The sequence below is a fragment of the Electrona antarctica genome (genome assembly GCF_951216825.1).
Source record: "Electrona antarctica genome assembly, contig: scaffold_208, whole genome shotgun sequence".
NCBI classification, from domain to species: Eukaryota; Metazoa; Chordata; class Actinopteri; order Myctophiformes; family Myctophidae; genus Electrona; species Electrona antarctica.
Genome location: NW_027638179.1, coordinates 194163 through 211078, shown reverse-complemented (window position 1 = coordinate 211078; position 16916 = coordinate 194163). Strand labels below are relative to the sequence as shown.

The window sequence follows — 16916 nt, the reverse complement described above, 5'->3', positions numbered from 1 at the left end:
TGTGTGTGTGTGTGTGTGTGTGTGTGTGTGTGTGTGTGTGTGTGTGTGTGTGTGTGTGTTTTAAACTTCTGAAGAAATGTGAACTGAACCCCTCCTAATTTGGTTACTCCAGATGGCTGGTTATATAAGGTCACTTGTAATTTCTCACATGCTAATGTATAACTAGCAGTAGCCATATCATCATCGTTGTTGGGGGGGGGGGGGGGGGGGTCAATATTGCTTTGCTATTCAGATGTAATTCAGTCAGTATAAGTAGGCCTATTAGAACTGTGATTGATTGATCATGCGTGCGTTGGGAGTGCAGTCTAATTAGCAACTTTGTACAGCCGTGAGACTCTGCCTTTGAAGCGCAAACATTATCCACAAACGACCCCCCCCCCCCTCAATGCTGCATAGAGAGTGAGAGACGATCTACTCCTTACTTACTTACAAGTGTTTCACCGGATTTTACTGTTAAATAAATAAATAATTAGCCGTGACTGCGCACGTCTGTAGGAACCGATAGTTAGATCCGAAATTGAATTAGGCCTACTGTAATGGGTGCCACGGAAAGTACAGACAACTCACCCCGCAATGTCAGAAAGTGAAGACAACTCACCGGGGTGAGTTGTCCGGACTTTCGGGGTGAGCTGTCCGTACTTTCTCGCCCAACTCGCCCCAGCGGAAAGTACAGACAACTCACCCCGACATGTCAGAAAGTGAAGACAACTCACCGGGGTGAGTTGTCCAGTATTCGAGCTACTCACCACACTGGAAATGGAATCCATTAGAATGATATGGAAATGGAACATTAACAGTCTAACGTGAGCTACACATATCCTTTATTTCGGCGAAGTCCATTTTGGACACGCACTGTCTGAACCACGACGCGCGCCGCTGCGCTGGCCATTAAAGTGGCGTTCTTTTCATTTTTTTCGGGCTTTATCGAGCTTCCGGCCTAACATTATGGTAATTTTTAGGGTCGGTCCGAGCTTCGGGTTATTAATAGCTGCATTTTCCTAAATGTGCGTGTTACGGGTGGGGTTGCTTCTAAATTCATTCATGCAGGAGGCCTTATGACACGTACGGCTGTGCTCTATCTAGGTATTCTATGTCTATCTTGTCGTGTTTGATGGCGTTTCCCAAAAAAGGACATGGTGTCTGATTCGCTGCCCATGCAGCCAATTAGGCAGCAGAAAGGCTTCCGTTTGCGGCCTAGAGGGCTACTGCGCGTGCCTAGAACTTTGATCTTAAGAAGATGCGTAAGAAATCTGTACGGGAAACGCGGCCATTGATGAGAAAAGGAGAAAGAAAAGAAACCAGCTCTTTCAAAGGACTTACATGTTGCACTCTCTTATTTTGACTGATTCCAGATAATGGATTGTTTTGACAGAGGGCTCTTCCAAAAGTGCATCATGTGGGAAATATACTATACAGTGCAATGTCAAGTAAACACATCACATCAGTCCATTCATTGGTAAACATCTTCCATCAAAGAGCTGAAATGTTCAAAGTACCATCGATACAGAACATTTAGAGCAAACTGCACGCACACACGCACTCACACACTCACTCACTCACTCGCTCACTCACTCACTCACTCGCACGCACGCACGCACGCACGCACACACGCACGCACGCACGCACGCACGCACGCACGCACGCACGCACACACACACACACACACACACGTGCACGCATACAATCTCAGCGAGTTCAGCAAGCTCAGAGTATCTCCCCATTTAATTGTCTCCCTCTAGATTTCTCAGCCATGTGATCAATGTTGCTTTTCCATAACGGTCCATGAGCAGCAGTCTTATAACCATGATGTATACTTTGTCCTACGACGGCGTGGCGCACCGGAGATATCCAAGCTCACAACGCATCGCAGATGCCACGTGTTTTGAGCTTGTAGATCGGCTATTTCCAGGCCGCACGTTTCTGCCGTACGAGGGAGCACAAATAGGACCTCACCCGCTCTTCTCGCAGTTTGGCTGCCCGCGGCTCTCCTTCAGCTTGTCCCGCTGGCCCTCCTCCTCCTCCTCCGCGGTCTTGGAGCGGCTCGCGGGTTCTCCCCTCAGCTCACTAACGACCGCCCGGAGGGTTCTGAACCTGTCCAGCCGGGGGCTGTCCTGCTCACCCCGTAGATTGACCTCTGAACCCTGAGCCTCGACGGCGGTGAGGGAGCTGAGGGAGCGCACTGCCGCCAGGCCGGCGCGCTGCTGCTTCCCGGAGTGTCGCTGTCGCGGCATGGTCATGGTGCAGGCGGCCAGCCCCTTCCCCGGCTGCTCCGTGTCCTTGATGACCTCGCACAGGTAGCGGGCCAGGTCCTGGCTGGAGAAGGACATGGACATCTTGTGGGAGCGGCGGAAGTTCAGAGGGGAGGGCAGGCTGTCCGGCGTCTGCGACGGGGGCATGGCCAGGCGCAGGGCGATGGCCGCGTTGCCCGCCCCGTTGCTGCCGGGCGCCCCTCCCTTCTGGCTGCGCTCCTGCGGCGGCTTGGCCTGAGGGCAAGAGATGGTGCATTGTGGGTAGCTGTAGCGAAGTGATTGCGCCGGGCTGGGCTGGAGGGAGCGCTGGAGTTCCACCATGTTAAAGCCATTCTGGAGCGAGAGAGAGAGAGAGAGAGAGAGAGAGAGAGAGAGAGAGAGAGAGAGAGAGAGAGAGAGAGAGAGAGAGAGAGAGAGAGAGAGAGAGAGAGAGAGAGAGAGAGCAGGGAGATAGAGACGTGTTGAAGGTGTTTCTACCTTGAGGATGAGCTCTATTGAACATACAGAAATAGATCATTAAAAGGCACACGGCCATGAGACCAATGTGTAGAAGAACAATGTTTCTCAGCTTTCGTCTCCGACACGAAATGAGGCTCGTCGTCTGAGGACGATATGTTGGCAACAACACCGCCATTGATTGGACAACTAATTAATGATCTGATTGTAGAGGAGGGGAACTGCTATTAGCAGCACTATTAAAGCAAATAGAGGCATTTACTATAGCCATTGGTTCATTTCCAGTATTGACTCCCATCCCAGATATCCTGGGAACTTACATTTGATTTCAAGGCCAATTTGGCTACTGAGCATATGATCAAATGACTAATCAACTAATTCTGACAAATATAATCTTATATATGAATAAATATAAATACAATTTGTATTACAAAATGTTTATGTCGAAAACTCGAAATGAAGGCTTCATACATGAAAATGAGTTACAGGACAAATGTATAGTATAGGCCTTTATGTCATCGTCGTCCTTAAATACAATTCCTGTGGGAGCTACGAAACAGTTCATCATATGACAGGGTTCTGTGGCAGAGATACAGTATCAGCTCACAACACATTGAGATTGATACATAAGTTGCAACGTGTTGATACATAAGTTGCAACGTGTTGTGGCTATTTTTGGCGTCTATAATGACAAAATAGGGACAGTTGAAAGTGGTCTAATATGTCAAATAGACGTGCGTGCGTGCGTGTGTGCGTGCGTGCGTGCGTGCACGGAAGTAAGCAAATATAAGTGAAAAGTAACGTTGCACACTGCACATCATTTTGCACTCCGAGTGCCAGTTCAAGTATAGGAAAAGTGGAGTTAAATTAAAAGGGTCATTTATTGACACTCTGGGGGTTTAAAGTAGGACCGTATATGGTGTTGCTGTGTGTTCTGTACCTGGTCCTGCTCCCCTCCGGGGGTTTTAAAGTAGTTCCGTATATGGTGTTGCTGTGTGTTCTGTACCTGGTCCTGCTCCCCTCCTCCCTCTTCGTCATAGTTGAGCACATTCTCTCGGATGTCCTCCCACTCGCCGTGGTGTGCCGACACGTGGTACACGCCCTCCTTCAGGCCCTTGTGTCTCCTCCAGCAGGAGTACAGGAACAGGCCCAGCATCAGCACTGGGGGGGAGGGGTAGGGGGCGCCAGAGAGCAGGTTAGCACAGGGTCAGGTGAGAGGGCTGCCGAGCTACAGTATAAATATACAGTCACACAAACTGTGAGTGGACAGTAATGACATGGGCAATGACACAACCTGTCTGTGTAGCTTTCATTTATTTATTTTTCTGTATTTTTCCTTTTACAATTTAATATCCCGCCCCCAGCATAGATCCACACTGTCTGTGACAAGAATAATATCCTTTGAAGCACTTCAACCGGCCCAGATAATGGCTAAGGGTGCCGTATGGGAGCTTCTGCCAGATTGCTCTACCCTCTCTCTCCCCCCGTTGCCCCTGCAACAGCCATTAGTATCACCGGCTGCACAGTTAGGACATACTAATGGAACACAGAGTGAAACAAAGGCACAACCTTTTGCACCTATTCCCTTTGAAGTCGGCTCTCCGTTTCCTGTCTCTACCGAAGACCCACAGTTCCTCGGAAACCTATTAACCGGATGTGCACTCCTCCCCGGCTTAAGGACAAAGCCTCTGGGTGGGTAGTGGCGGCAGAGGGATGCACGGCGCACAAGGAGCAGGCAGCGGCGCAGCAGAGGGATGCACGGTGCACAAGGAGCAGGCGGCGGCGCAGCAGAGGGATGCACGGTGCACAAGGAGCAGGCGGCGGCGCAGCAGAGGGATGCACGGTGCACAAGGAGCAGGCGGCGGCGCAGCAGAGGGATGCACGGTGCACAAGGAGCAGGCGGCGGCGCAGCAGAGGGATGCACGGTGCACAAGGAGCAGGCTGCGGCGGCGCAGAGGGATGCACGGTGCACAAGGAGCAGGCTGCGGCGGCGCAGAGGGATGCACGGTGCACAAGGAGCAGGCGGCGGCGCAGCAGAGGGATGCACGGTGCACAAGGAGCAGGCGGCGGCGGCGCAGAGGGATGCACGGTGCACAAGGAGCAGGCGGCGGCGCAGCAGAGGGATGCACGGTGCACAAGGAGCAGGCTGCGGCGCAGCAGAGGGATGCACGGTGCACAAGGAGCAGGCGGCGGCGCAGAGGGATGCACGGTGCACAAGGAGCAGGTGGCGGCGCAGCAGAGGGATGCACGGTGCACAAGGAGCAGGCGGCGGCGCAGAGGGATGCACGGTGCACAAGGAGCAGGTGGCGGCGCAGCAGAGGGATGCACGGTGCACAAGGAGCAGGTGGCGGCGCAGCAGAGGGATGCACGGTGCACAAGGAGCAGGCGGCGGCGCAGCAGAGGGATGCACGGTGCACAAGGAGCAGGTGGCGGCGCAGCAGAGGGATGCACGGTGCACAAGGAGCAGGCGGCGGCGCAGCAGAGGGATGCACGGTGCCCAAGGAGCAGGCGGCGGCGCAGCAGAGGGATGCACGGTGCACAAGGAGCAGGCGGCGGCGGCGCAGCAGAGGGATGCACGGTGCACAAGGAGCAGGCGGCGGCGGCGCAGCAGAGGGATGCACGGTGCACAAGGAGCAGGCGGCGGCGCAGCAGAGGGATGCACGGTGCACAAGGAGCAGGCGGCGGCGGCGCAGACAGGACTGCTCCTAAAGCATCCACATCAATCACAGCTATTGTGTGCTAAATTATACAGCACGCCGAACTGACCTTTAAAGTCCATTAACGCATTTTGGGCGAGAACCCCTTTTGGTGTTAGCATCATGTTGTGCTTTAGCTATTGAAAAATAGCAGATCTACAAGCTCGTAGCGCGCCACTCGGTGGCGCGCTATGAGCTTGTAGATATTGTAGATCTGCTATTTTTTTTGGAAAAATCGAAGAACGACTGACATAGAAACATAGCTTTTTCAGAAAACTGTCAGGATGTAGAAGACATTTTTAGAATCTGATCTCAGGTCAAAATGGGTTAATCTCAACCAATATTTTTCTCCCATCTGCCATCGCTCTATCGCTCTCGCTCTATCGCTCTCTCTCTCCCTCTCTCTCTCTCTCTTTCCGAGTCTCTCGGCCCCTTCTTGTTCTCACTTTGCTTTCATTCTCGTTATCTCTTTCATTTGAAATTCCTCTTCTCGTCTTTCTCTCGTTCTGTTGCATTGGACCGATCTGGGCCGCCCTCCCCAGCTCCCCTCCCTGACTGGCTCCGGCTCTCTTTCTCTGCAACCTAGTTAAGTCTCCTCGTCTCTTTCTGCGTGCGTCCCCGCCTGGCCTCTTGGTTTCTGCCTTGACTTAATATTTTATGATTATTCTTATTATTTTCTCTCTCCTATACTAGATGAGATCTGTACTTTATTATGCATATCCGATTCTTTGGTAACACTTACTATTACTTACACATACTACATGCCATAATTGCAGAGAAGTAGCTTTGAAAAGTAGCCACCTCCCCCTCCGCCCCACGCCCAGACAGGATATTCAAAATCGCAGACAACACATGTGCAAAAAGTAGAGCCATGTAAGTTATCTGACTCACAATCATCATGATAATAATCTGTGGATTACTTATGCGTTTTACGGTGTCTCTCTCTGTGTGCGTGCATGTGTGCGTGTGTGCGTGCGTGCGTGCGTGCGTGTGTTTATCTGTCACAGAAGTACCTCCACTAATTCACAGGTTTTATACTTTTTAACCCATTCAGGCCTTACGTCGAATTTCTTTTTTTTAAAAATCTAAATCATGACAATTTTCTGAAAGATTTGAGGCACATTTTAACGATTTTTTAAAAATAGCAGACCTACAAGCTCGTAGCGCGCCACTCGGTGGCGTGCTATGAGCTTGTAGATCTGATATTTTTCAATAGCTTAATTATAACATAATGTATGTAACCACCAAAGGGGGTTCCCGCTCAAAATGGGTTAAAGGTTGTAATAGATGGTAATGTGGCTCTGATGGGACTGAAACCTTGTTGAAATACATCATAGATTATGTCATACTGTAGATGACGGACGTCACAGGACGGTCCCAGATCCACTTTGGGAGCCATGCTCACGATTAAAAATGTATATTCACAAGAACATTGTGGTGAACATCAGCTCACGAAATGCCAAACCAAGTCAGTGAGCCCTGAAGGGAGTGGCGTGCTCCCTGTATTCACCCATATCGTTCGTGACGTCTAGAAAGAAAATCAAGACGTCTTGCAAAAATCAACTTGTGTATCTCGAGATCCACATGGGAACGACGTGGATCTGGGACTCATACAGTATGATTCCATATTTGGACATGCTTTCAGCTCCATCAGAACTCTATTGAGCTGCTTCTGTTCTCTACTGTCTGGAGAGCTGCACTAGTCTAGTAGACATGGACAGATCGGTCCAGTGGTTTGTTCTCTACTGTCTGGAGAGCTGCACTAGTCTAGTAGACACGGACAGATCGGTGCAGTGGTTTGCAAGATTAGTGTGTGTGGCCACCGTCCACAGACGCGTGCACGCACGTGGGCACACACACACGCGCACACACGCACACGCACACACACACACACACACTTTCTTATATTATTTGACAATTTGGACAATGTTTTATCAGTTTTTAGAGTATAGTTTGTTGATTACTTTTGATGCAGTAATGGTCTTTTTTCTATTCTTACATTTATTTTTAGGTATTAAAAAGGTTTCAGAAGACCTTAACACAGCACATGAACAGCACTTTTATTAATGATCTTAGGGTGTCTACTGACAAGAAAAATGTATCCGTTCTCTTACTTCTTGATCTAACGGCTGCATTTGACACGATTGATCATTCAATTTTAACACAACGTCTGGAGTACTGTATAGGTTTGTCTGGTACGGCACTGTCCTGGTTTTCCTCCTACCTAACAAACAAAAGTTATTTTGTCAATTTAGCTGAATTTGACTCAGACAAACACGACATCGGTTCTGGTATTCCACAGGGCTCAATTCTTGGTCCTCTATTGTTATCCCTGTATACATACTGCGTTGGGAGAACTTATTACCAATCATGGAGTGAATTTCCATAAATTTCCATTCCATTTCTGATGATAGCCAACTATGTCTTTCTGTAGCTCCAGATGATCCCTGTGCTTTAGACCCGTTGTTGACCTGTCTGTCTAGCATCAAATGCTGGACGAGTGAGAACTTTCTCAAGCTAAATGAGGATAAGACAGAAGTTCTCATAATCGGTTCTAGTGAGCAGAAATAATCAATAATAAGCAGACTTGGCAACCTGACTGTAGAAAGTAACAGTACAGTAAATAACTTGGGGGTCATTATTGATTCTGAATTGAATTTTAATTCACACATTAATCATGTAATGAGATTGCCTTTTTCACGAAATATTGCACGAATCAGAACCTATTTGCCATTGGACGATGCAAAAACGCTCATCCACGCCTTTGTGGATGAGCCCCCCCCCCCCCCCCCCCCCCCCCCCCCCGCCCCCCAATGTACCTTCGACAGGCAGCCTAGACATTTTTAAAGCATAGCTCAAGACCTACTTCTACACTGATCTTTTAAATTCCTTGTTATTAATGTCCTCACTGTATTGCATTACTGCTATTATTTTAATGTTTTATGCCTTGCTTTTCTTTTTTCCCTCTATTTACTTTTAAACCCCTTTGAGCTGCATTTCATGTCATGAAAAGTTGTATTATTATTATTAGTATTATTAAATTGTCACTTCACTGTCATCTGGGGATCCACCCAAAAATAACAGCCACGGCTAAAAAACACACATTCAAAGTAAATGGTTATGGGCACTCGGGTGGCACAGTGGTAAAGTCACTGCCCATCACCACGGAGGTTGTGGGTTCGAATCCACTTTGTCGGGCGTCTCTGTGAACAACGGGCCTGTGTTCGGGAGAGGGAAGCCAATCGGGGAGGGTGATACTGGTCATTGCACATACACGTACGGGCTGAGGGTGATACTGGTCATTGCACATACACGTACGGGCTGAGGGTGATACTGGTCATTGCACATACACGTACGGGCTGAGGGTGATACTGGTCATTACACATACACGTACGGGCTGAGGGTGATACTGGTCATTGCACATACACGTACGGGCTGAGGGTGATACTGGTCATTGCACATACACGTACGGGCTGAGGGTGATACTGGTCATTACACATACACGTACGGGCTGAGGGTGATACTGGTCATTGCACATACACGTACGGGCTGAGGGTGATACTGGTCATTACACATCCACGTACGGGCTGAGGGTGATACTGGTCATTGCACATACACGTACGGGCTGAGGGTGATACTGGTCATTGCACATACACGTACGGGCTGAGGGTGATACTGGTCATTACACATCCACGTACGGGCTGAGGGTGATACTGGTCATTGCACATACACGTACGGGCTGAGGGCGGCACCTAGAGTATATATTAATGGAGACGGCACCAGATTTCTCCTCCCATCCACTTGCATTAAGTTGCTCAAAAGCGCATGAGGCGATTTCACTCCTCCTTCCGGGTAGGAACAGAGTGCATTCTGGGATAGATTGCCCCAATAACATGAACGCGCTGGCCGTTGACTATCATTGCACATTTGCGCGCGTTAATTAACGTATGAAACATAGCGTCATGGGCCCAATAACATGAACGTGTGCTGGCTCTATGTCCATTTCGCCTCAGGGTTTCCTCTGGGTGCCGTCTCTATTAAAATATACTCTAAGTGCGGCACCGTGAGTCAGTGGGATACATTGGCAGTGTGACAACACAGAAATGCGTGTGGGGAGGAATTCATTGGCATAACGACTAAATAAGCCTATCTCACAGAATTTCTCCGCCCCCTTTTTACACCCCCTTTCGGGGCTAGTGGTGATAGCGTGACGTCACTCCATAGACACTACATGTTAACAGAGGTAAGAAGTCTACAACTTTTGTTTTCTCAAGGTAAGGTTTGTTCGAGCTGATTTACCATCTTGTTTGCTTCATAATAATATTGGTCACATTTTTACATTAGAAAATGTAGATAGAAAGCGGGCTGTGAGATAGGCCTATTGGGGAGGAAAAAAAGGGGTAAAAAAAAAAAGAAAAAGAAAAGAAAGAAAACAAATGGTTATAAAACAACATGTTTCCCATAACAAATATGCAACGCTAGAACAACAGCTGTCAAGGTATGTGGCCCGAGGCATGCTTGTGAACCCCCTTCTCTGTCCAATGGGCACCCTGCTGGGATGCTCTGTCCAATGGGCACCCTGCTGAGGCATGCTGGGAACCCCCTTCTCTGTCCAATGGGCACCCTGCTGGGATGGTACAATCATTTATATTTACGCCTGAGGAACGCTGCACAATAACTGCTGTTTACACTTTTTAATTCTACGCTTATGTCCTCTCTTAAAGGACCACTTCACCACTTTTCAACATCTCTTCATATAATTGGTCCTCACTAATGTTCATGATAAAACACCACCATTTTTTTCTGCTTGGTCTGTGTCTCATAGGAGGGCTGTGGGCAGTTCAGACATCCGTCCACCAGTGACATCATCGTTAGGCAGATCATTTTTTAAACAAGCTTTGTTTTAAAATATATTTAGATTTGTATTATCGTGAGAACGATGGCTTCCATTTTTGCATTGCAACTTTTCAGGAAAAGAAAGCCTGTAGTTTCTATTGGCTTGAAATCCCCATCGATGATGTCACTGGTGGACGGGTTTCTGAACTGCCCACAGCCCTCCCATGAGACACAGATTGAGTAGAAAAAAATTGCGTTATTTTATCATGATCATTAGTGAGGATCAATTATAGGAAGAAAAGTTAAAAAGTGGTCCTTTAAGCCTGATTTATACTTATTAGTTGCATGCTGGTGCTGCTTGCCGTAAATAGCAGATGTACAGATGCAGATGTTCTGTAGATCTGCTATTTACTGAGCACGACACACTGGCACGGAACTAGACTGTAAGTATAACCGAGGCTTTGGCAGAGAGGAGAGTGAGACTCAAACCTTTCCTCTGGCCTCGTCAGCACAGGGGCGAGACAGAGTATTGTATTGATCTGATCAGCTGACCTGAACCCGTTCGCACCACGGCAGCGACTCAGAGGAAATAGAATAGGATAGAATGTTGGATGAGGGTGCCGGTGCCAGAGGTCAGCAGTGGGCCGGCCCTCTCGCCCGCCTCCAGGATTACGTGCTATACTGTGCGCTGTGTGCCTCCACTCACCTCTGCCCATGACGCCGTGCACCTCCTGAGCTCCTGTCAAACACAGACATCTCTATAGCTCCATACACAGTGCAGAGAGAGAGGCGTATAGCTGGGATTTAGAAACACCTTAACCTCGTGTCACCAGGCTTTCCACCGCAGAGGAAAAGCCTTGTATTCATTCTATAAAAACTGGGCCGTGTGAATCAGTTTGGAGAAAAGGAAAAAGACAATCGTGTTCCGGTTGGTTGGGTTCTGGTTGGCGTCGCATTGATTTTGTTCCACAAATTCGTTTAGTTTTGTGAGTTTAGAATAAAAGATGGAGAAGAAAAAGGATCTGCAACGTTTTTAACATTTCAGGTCTTCAACAGGCAAATATTCATACTGTGCACACAATCCTCTCTTAGAATAAAAGCAAACTGTACCAAACGATTATCATATACCAAAAGAAACCAAATGATTATACCAAACTACATTTTAAACTATAAACTATAGGGGAATCATTTTGGAGGTGCACGGCACCGGAGGTTCCGGTCATTTGCTGCATGTACTGTAATTCTCCAATCTGTTAATAAATCCTTCAATCAATCCTTCAATCAATCCTTCAATCAATCAATCAATCAATCAATCAATTTGTTGGTTCTGGCTGATTGATGACGTAACGTTATTTCCGCTCCGACCGGATCAGAAACCCAACAATGGTATTGATTCCAGGGGGGTGCACACGCAGATCCGACACACCAAAGGTCCGAAGCGCGGGGACATGCGATGCGATGCGAAAATGCGATGGTCCGACATGCGCTGCTCCCGTGCTTGCGGTTATGGTTAGGTTAGGGATTGAGGATTCGGATCAATAGTATGTCGGAACTAAAGCCTGTACCCATTCCAGGCTAGATAGATAGATAGATAGAATACAATAGTCCCCAGTCCTTGGGGTGTTGTTTTGTCACTGTATATTTGCACATACATGAAATTCTATAACTACGGGGAGCAGTGGCGCTCAGGGAGCAATTAGGGGTTAAGAGACTTGGGAGTTTAAAAGTCTTGTCTCACAGACACACATGGACACATTGCTGGCCTGGCCTGGCATTGTACCTGGCCAGGAAAAACAACAATGTTTTAAAATAATTGTATTCAAAAGATCCAGTACTTCAGGATTGTTCAAAATAGGCTATAGTGGTCCCACAGCTTAAAACAAAGGTTGTGAACCACTACAATTCCAATACACATGAGCACACATAAGTTCACAGCAAACTTCACAGAAGCATTCACACTTATGGCACGCAGCTCGCCTCGTATAAGCCATGGTTACCTAACTCCGAGAGCATGTAACCATATGAACCCGTAAGGGTCCATTTGGTTACATTTTGAGCACTCTCGGGAGTTAGATTAACACTCACTTTTTTACAGTGTATAAACTGTGCACTCTAGCGCTTGCAGCAGCTGTTGGCTGGTGTTGCGTGTGCAGCCGTGTGCAGCTGGATATTAGATCAATATCACTCATGGTTGGAGAACAAACATTGCACTCATTCATCAATCCATAACGCTGCCACCTTCCAGCTCTTCTACCCGCCAGGATGAACAGGGTATGTATTATGGGTTTAGAAAGCCCGGGAGGGAACAGACTGTGAATGCATTGTGAATGGACACACAGGGAATAGCTTTCAGGACAGCTTTGGGAGAAAGTCACATTAGCATTAAGCGGAGGTTAATTGCAACGGTAAAGCAAGATTGGTGAGAGTGAAATGTCAGGCAGAGAAATGTCATGAAATATTGAGAGGTGTCGGAAGAACAAAGACAAGGAAACGGAATGATGAGAGACAGGGAGACGTGATTTATTTATCCTCCTTTTTTCCGGAGCAAAACAAACTAGGCACTTCAAATGATCAAATGAATGTGTACAAAAATACAAATATATTCCCCCTATACCCCAGTCATTGGAAAATTAATATCACAATCCAATGTCCTAATACACATGTGTGACCCTTCAGACATATTCAAGAGGACTAATGAAGCATGGTCACACATCACACTCACACGTCATCTCGTGCTGAACTGGCACAATCTGGCCGCTCTGTGATGGCTTGTGTAAAACTCAATAATGGATGATCATTTTAACTTTTAATGGAGGCTGAGCCCGAGTGCGAGTCCCATTTTAATTTAGCGTCCAGCCGGCAGTCCTGCACAATGCATTGTGTGTGTGTGTGTGTGTGCGCGCGCGTGTGTGTGTGTGCGTGCGTGCGTGCGTGCGTGCATATGAGAGGGTGCAAGAGAGAGAGAGAGACCGAGAGTGTATTAATAGCAGAACAAAATTATATCTCATCACAACAACGATAAATAAATAATTGACTGTTCATTAGAATCCACAGACGGAGTGATGTTAGTTCCAGGGCCAGCCATTCATCACATCAAAGTTATGGTTTGTAAAGTACCGTATACTCCACCTTGTTACACGTTGGAGGGAAGCTATTTTATGAGCTGTGAAAATGTAATAACAGTCTGCAAAGGCCTCTATTCCAATCCGAATTATTGAATATAATAGATTAGTTGGTGACTCTTCGTAAAGGTGAAAAGTTTGAGCCTTGAATATATACCGCCTCATCAGCGACGGTGGGCTGACCAGTACGGCACCTCGGGTGACTGTGGCCTTCTTTTATTTTGCATGCGACGACACTTGAATGTTCATGAATGATGCCGAAGCCACAACTTCATCATCTTTGAATTCATTATCAAATATTGAAGACCGCTTTATCAGTTTCACTCGGGGACCCGAAGTGTCAGAATAACTGATGTCGCAATACTAGCCACACACCCGGGGGGGAATGTTGAGTCAGTTATGGAGGCAGGGACAGAGCAGTATTGAATCGCCCAAGCGTTTTATAAGCCTTGCCTGGCTGTGACAGAGAGACTCATAAAGGCTAGTATGAGTCCAGGTGGGAGGTGGGAGCTTCAGACTTTACGAGACGCAAACATACAGTACATGTGTGTACGCGCACACACACACACACACACACACACACACACACACACACACACACACACACACACACACACACACACACACACACACACACACACACACACACACACACACACACACACACACACACACACACACACACGTTGGGGTGTGTGTGTGGAGGTGTGTGTGTGTGTGTGTCGATGCGTCAGCAGCGATAGCGACACATTCAGGTTGTCTGAGGCCAAAAAACGAAATACTGTATACTGTATAATACTGTATAATACTGTATATGCCATGGAAATTTAGATGGAAAGACAAAAGACAGACACCAGGGGTGTGAAGTCAGCAGACTGTGGCTTATATAAAACATATAAAACATATAAAACATGTCGGAACACATAGTGAATTAAGGCTGTGGCGACGAAATGACGTGTGAAGCCAAGTCACAACGGAACATGTGACAGTAGGGGAACGCTGCAGGGGCGATTAAGAAATATAAAGGATGGTATAAAGAAGTCAACGTGGCTCCTGAGGCATGTTACAACCTGCCTAGTGAATCACATACAAGCTTCCCTTCTGGTCTGTTCCTTGTTACCACATGAAACAGGGCTAGAGAGACCGTACACACCGACGCCCTGTGGCTGGAGCACAAGGCGAGGGATCATTAAAACATTTTGACCTGAGATCAGATTCTAAAAATGTTTTCTACATCCTGACAGTTTTCTGAAAAAGCTATGTTTCTATGTCAGTCGTTCTTCGACAGACCTACAAGCTCGTAGCGCGCCACTCGGTGGCGCGCTACGAGCTTATAGATCTGCTATTTTTCAATAGCTAAAGCATAACATAATGCTAACACCAAAAGGGGTTCCCGCCATGAATGGGTTAAAGCATTTCACATGCCGACCACGCGTGATGCAGACAAAGCGGTAGAATATCTAATGTAATTTAAGAGATGCCTGGAGAGAGTGAAAAATAAAGAAATAAATCATCACATAGAGAAACAAAGGGTTTAAAATAAAAAGTAACACGCATGCATGCAGCGGCATATGAGGGGGATAGAAAAAAAACATGCAGACTTGAGCGAGAGTTGAAAGGATGCAGGGCTGTGAACGTGGTCACCACAAGTAGAAGAGGACATAGTCCACATAGCTACCTAGGAAGGCCATCACGCAGATGCTGATGGCAAACATGGAGCTGATGCTGAGGCTGCCGCCGTCCTCATTGTGAAACATGGCCAGCGTCACCTCGCAGTGGCGTCCCCGGTAGCCCTCGCCGCAGCGACACGTGTACCTGGCGGGCGAGTGTGCCACGCACGTGCCGTGGCGGCACGGTCTGCTGACGCACAGCGTGTACACGCACACCTTGCCTGACGGGGTCTCTTTGGTCAAATGGCCTGGGGGACACCTGTATAGCAAACAGAGCAGAGAGATGCAGTTAGTATGAAAACAGAAAGCTAATGAAGCGGAGTGGAGACAACACACATTAGTAAACCCTTTGTGTTGAACCACTTAAGGCCTATTTTATTCTCTGCTATTGTTGCTATTTTTTGAAAAATGAATTGAAGATTGTGGAATCTGGGAGGAGACCCCGGGGCAGACCAAGGCACAGTTGGAGGAAAGACATTGACTCACTGGTCTTGGGATCCCCCAGGAGGAGGGCACTAATGTTGCTCTGGAGAGGGAAGTCTGGAGCTCTCTGGTGGAGCTGTTGCCCCCGCGACCCGACTACGGATATGCGGTTGAAGATGAAGATGATGGATGTTCAAAGTTTGAGATAAAAAAATAAAGAAAATAGACTTTTGCCAGAGGGACTGCAGGTTGGAAGTGGTTATACCACTTGCATCAAATATGTCACTTCTTGGGGCCGTCACACTGGAACATAAAAGTGGAAAAAGAAGCATAGAATGGCCGTGCCACTGGCACAGAACTGATTTCAAAGGCACTTGAGTGCATACATGTAGGCCCCCCATCTCTCTCTCTCTCTCTCTCTCTCTCTCTCTCTCTCTCTCCTCCATCATTCACACCTTGGTTGGTGCTTCTTCTCTACAGAACTCAACCCTCAGGCTGTGCTGTGGCCACAGAACATGGCTCTACGCTGAGAGAAGACGCACCATGGTTCAGAGTCTTACATCTCAGTCAGGGAGGACAAACTCCACAGTGGTCCTGTGGAGTTTAAAGAGGTACAGCAGTGACACTATGATGTGGCATGTAGCCTACAGTACTGTATGACACTACTAAGTAAGACGCGCGGACGCGGGAAGCGAACGCAGCTCGTGAATTGCAATAACAACAATTAGAATAAAATCCGTCCTTTTATTATTACGTTTTTTAAATTTTTCAAGTTTTCTTTTTTCTTTTTTTTATATATATATATTTTTAGGTTTTCTAGTACTGTGTGTGTGTGTGTGTGTGTGTGTGTGTGTGTGTGTGTGTGTGTGTGTGTGTGTGTGTACTGTGTATCGTATCTGAACCATAAGGAGAGCCCCGGAGAAAAGTGTGACACAGCAGACAGCAGAGAGATTGATGTTCCGATGTTGGTTTATTCAGCAATACAGCACAGCATAGCATACAGCATGGCACCTCCGACGGCCTAACGCCGTCGGGTAGACTGAACCCAGTGTTAACATTTTCATCTGATTATAAAGAGTCACAATACACTTTTAATCCAGACTGGCCTATGGAGAATGGAGAATGCCAGCCAGCGAAGAATGCCGGTGGATGGAGAGAGCTGGCACCAATGGGCAAACGTTATATAGGACTTTGCATGGCAGGAGGCAGACCCAGCGAGGCTTTTGTTGTTGTATATGTGTGTAGTCGATATAAAGCACAGAAGCTTTAATTACATAGCGATGTCTGCAGGAACCCACCATAGTCACTCAGCATGCGACAGTGTGTACAGTGACATTACGACCTATCGACGGACTGGGACATTTATACAGTTGTGTGGCCTGACCTCTGTTGGGATGGACGGAAGCCTCCAATACAGCTTGTAAAAGTACAAATAAAATAGAATGAAAGAAAAGAATAGACAAG

At 47.4% G+C, this 16916-nt stretch overlaps 1 protein-coding gene across 1 annotated transcript in view; it reads right to left on the bottom strand.

The window, feature by feature from the left end:
* LOC306918325 (neural-cadherin-like) overlaps positions 1-16916 on the bottom strand; it is a gene marked incomplete at its 5' end in the record, with an annotated part of 151343 nt that overhangs the window by 17299 nt on the left and 117128 nt on the right. Inside the window, 2 exons of the mRNA XM_079531212.1 lie at positions 3712-3866; positions 15038-15288. Coding sequence (XP_079387338.1) covers positions 3712-3866; positions 15038-15288 — 406 coding nt within the window. The remainder of the gene's footprint in view (positions 1-3711; positions 3867-15037; positions 15289-16916) is intronic.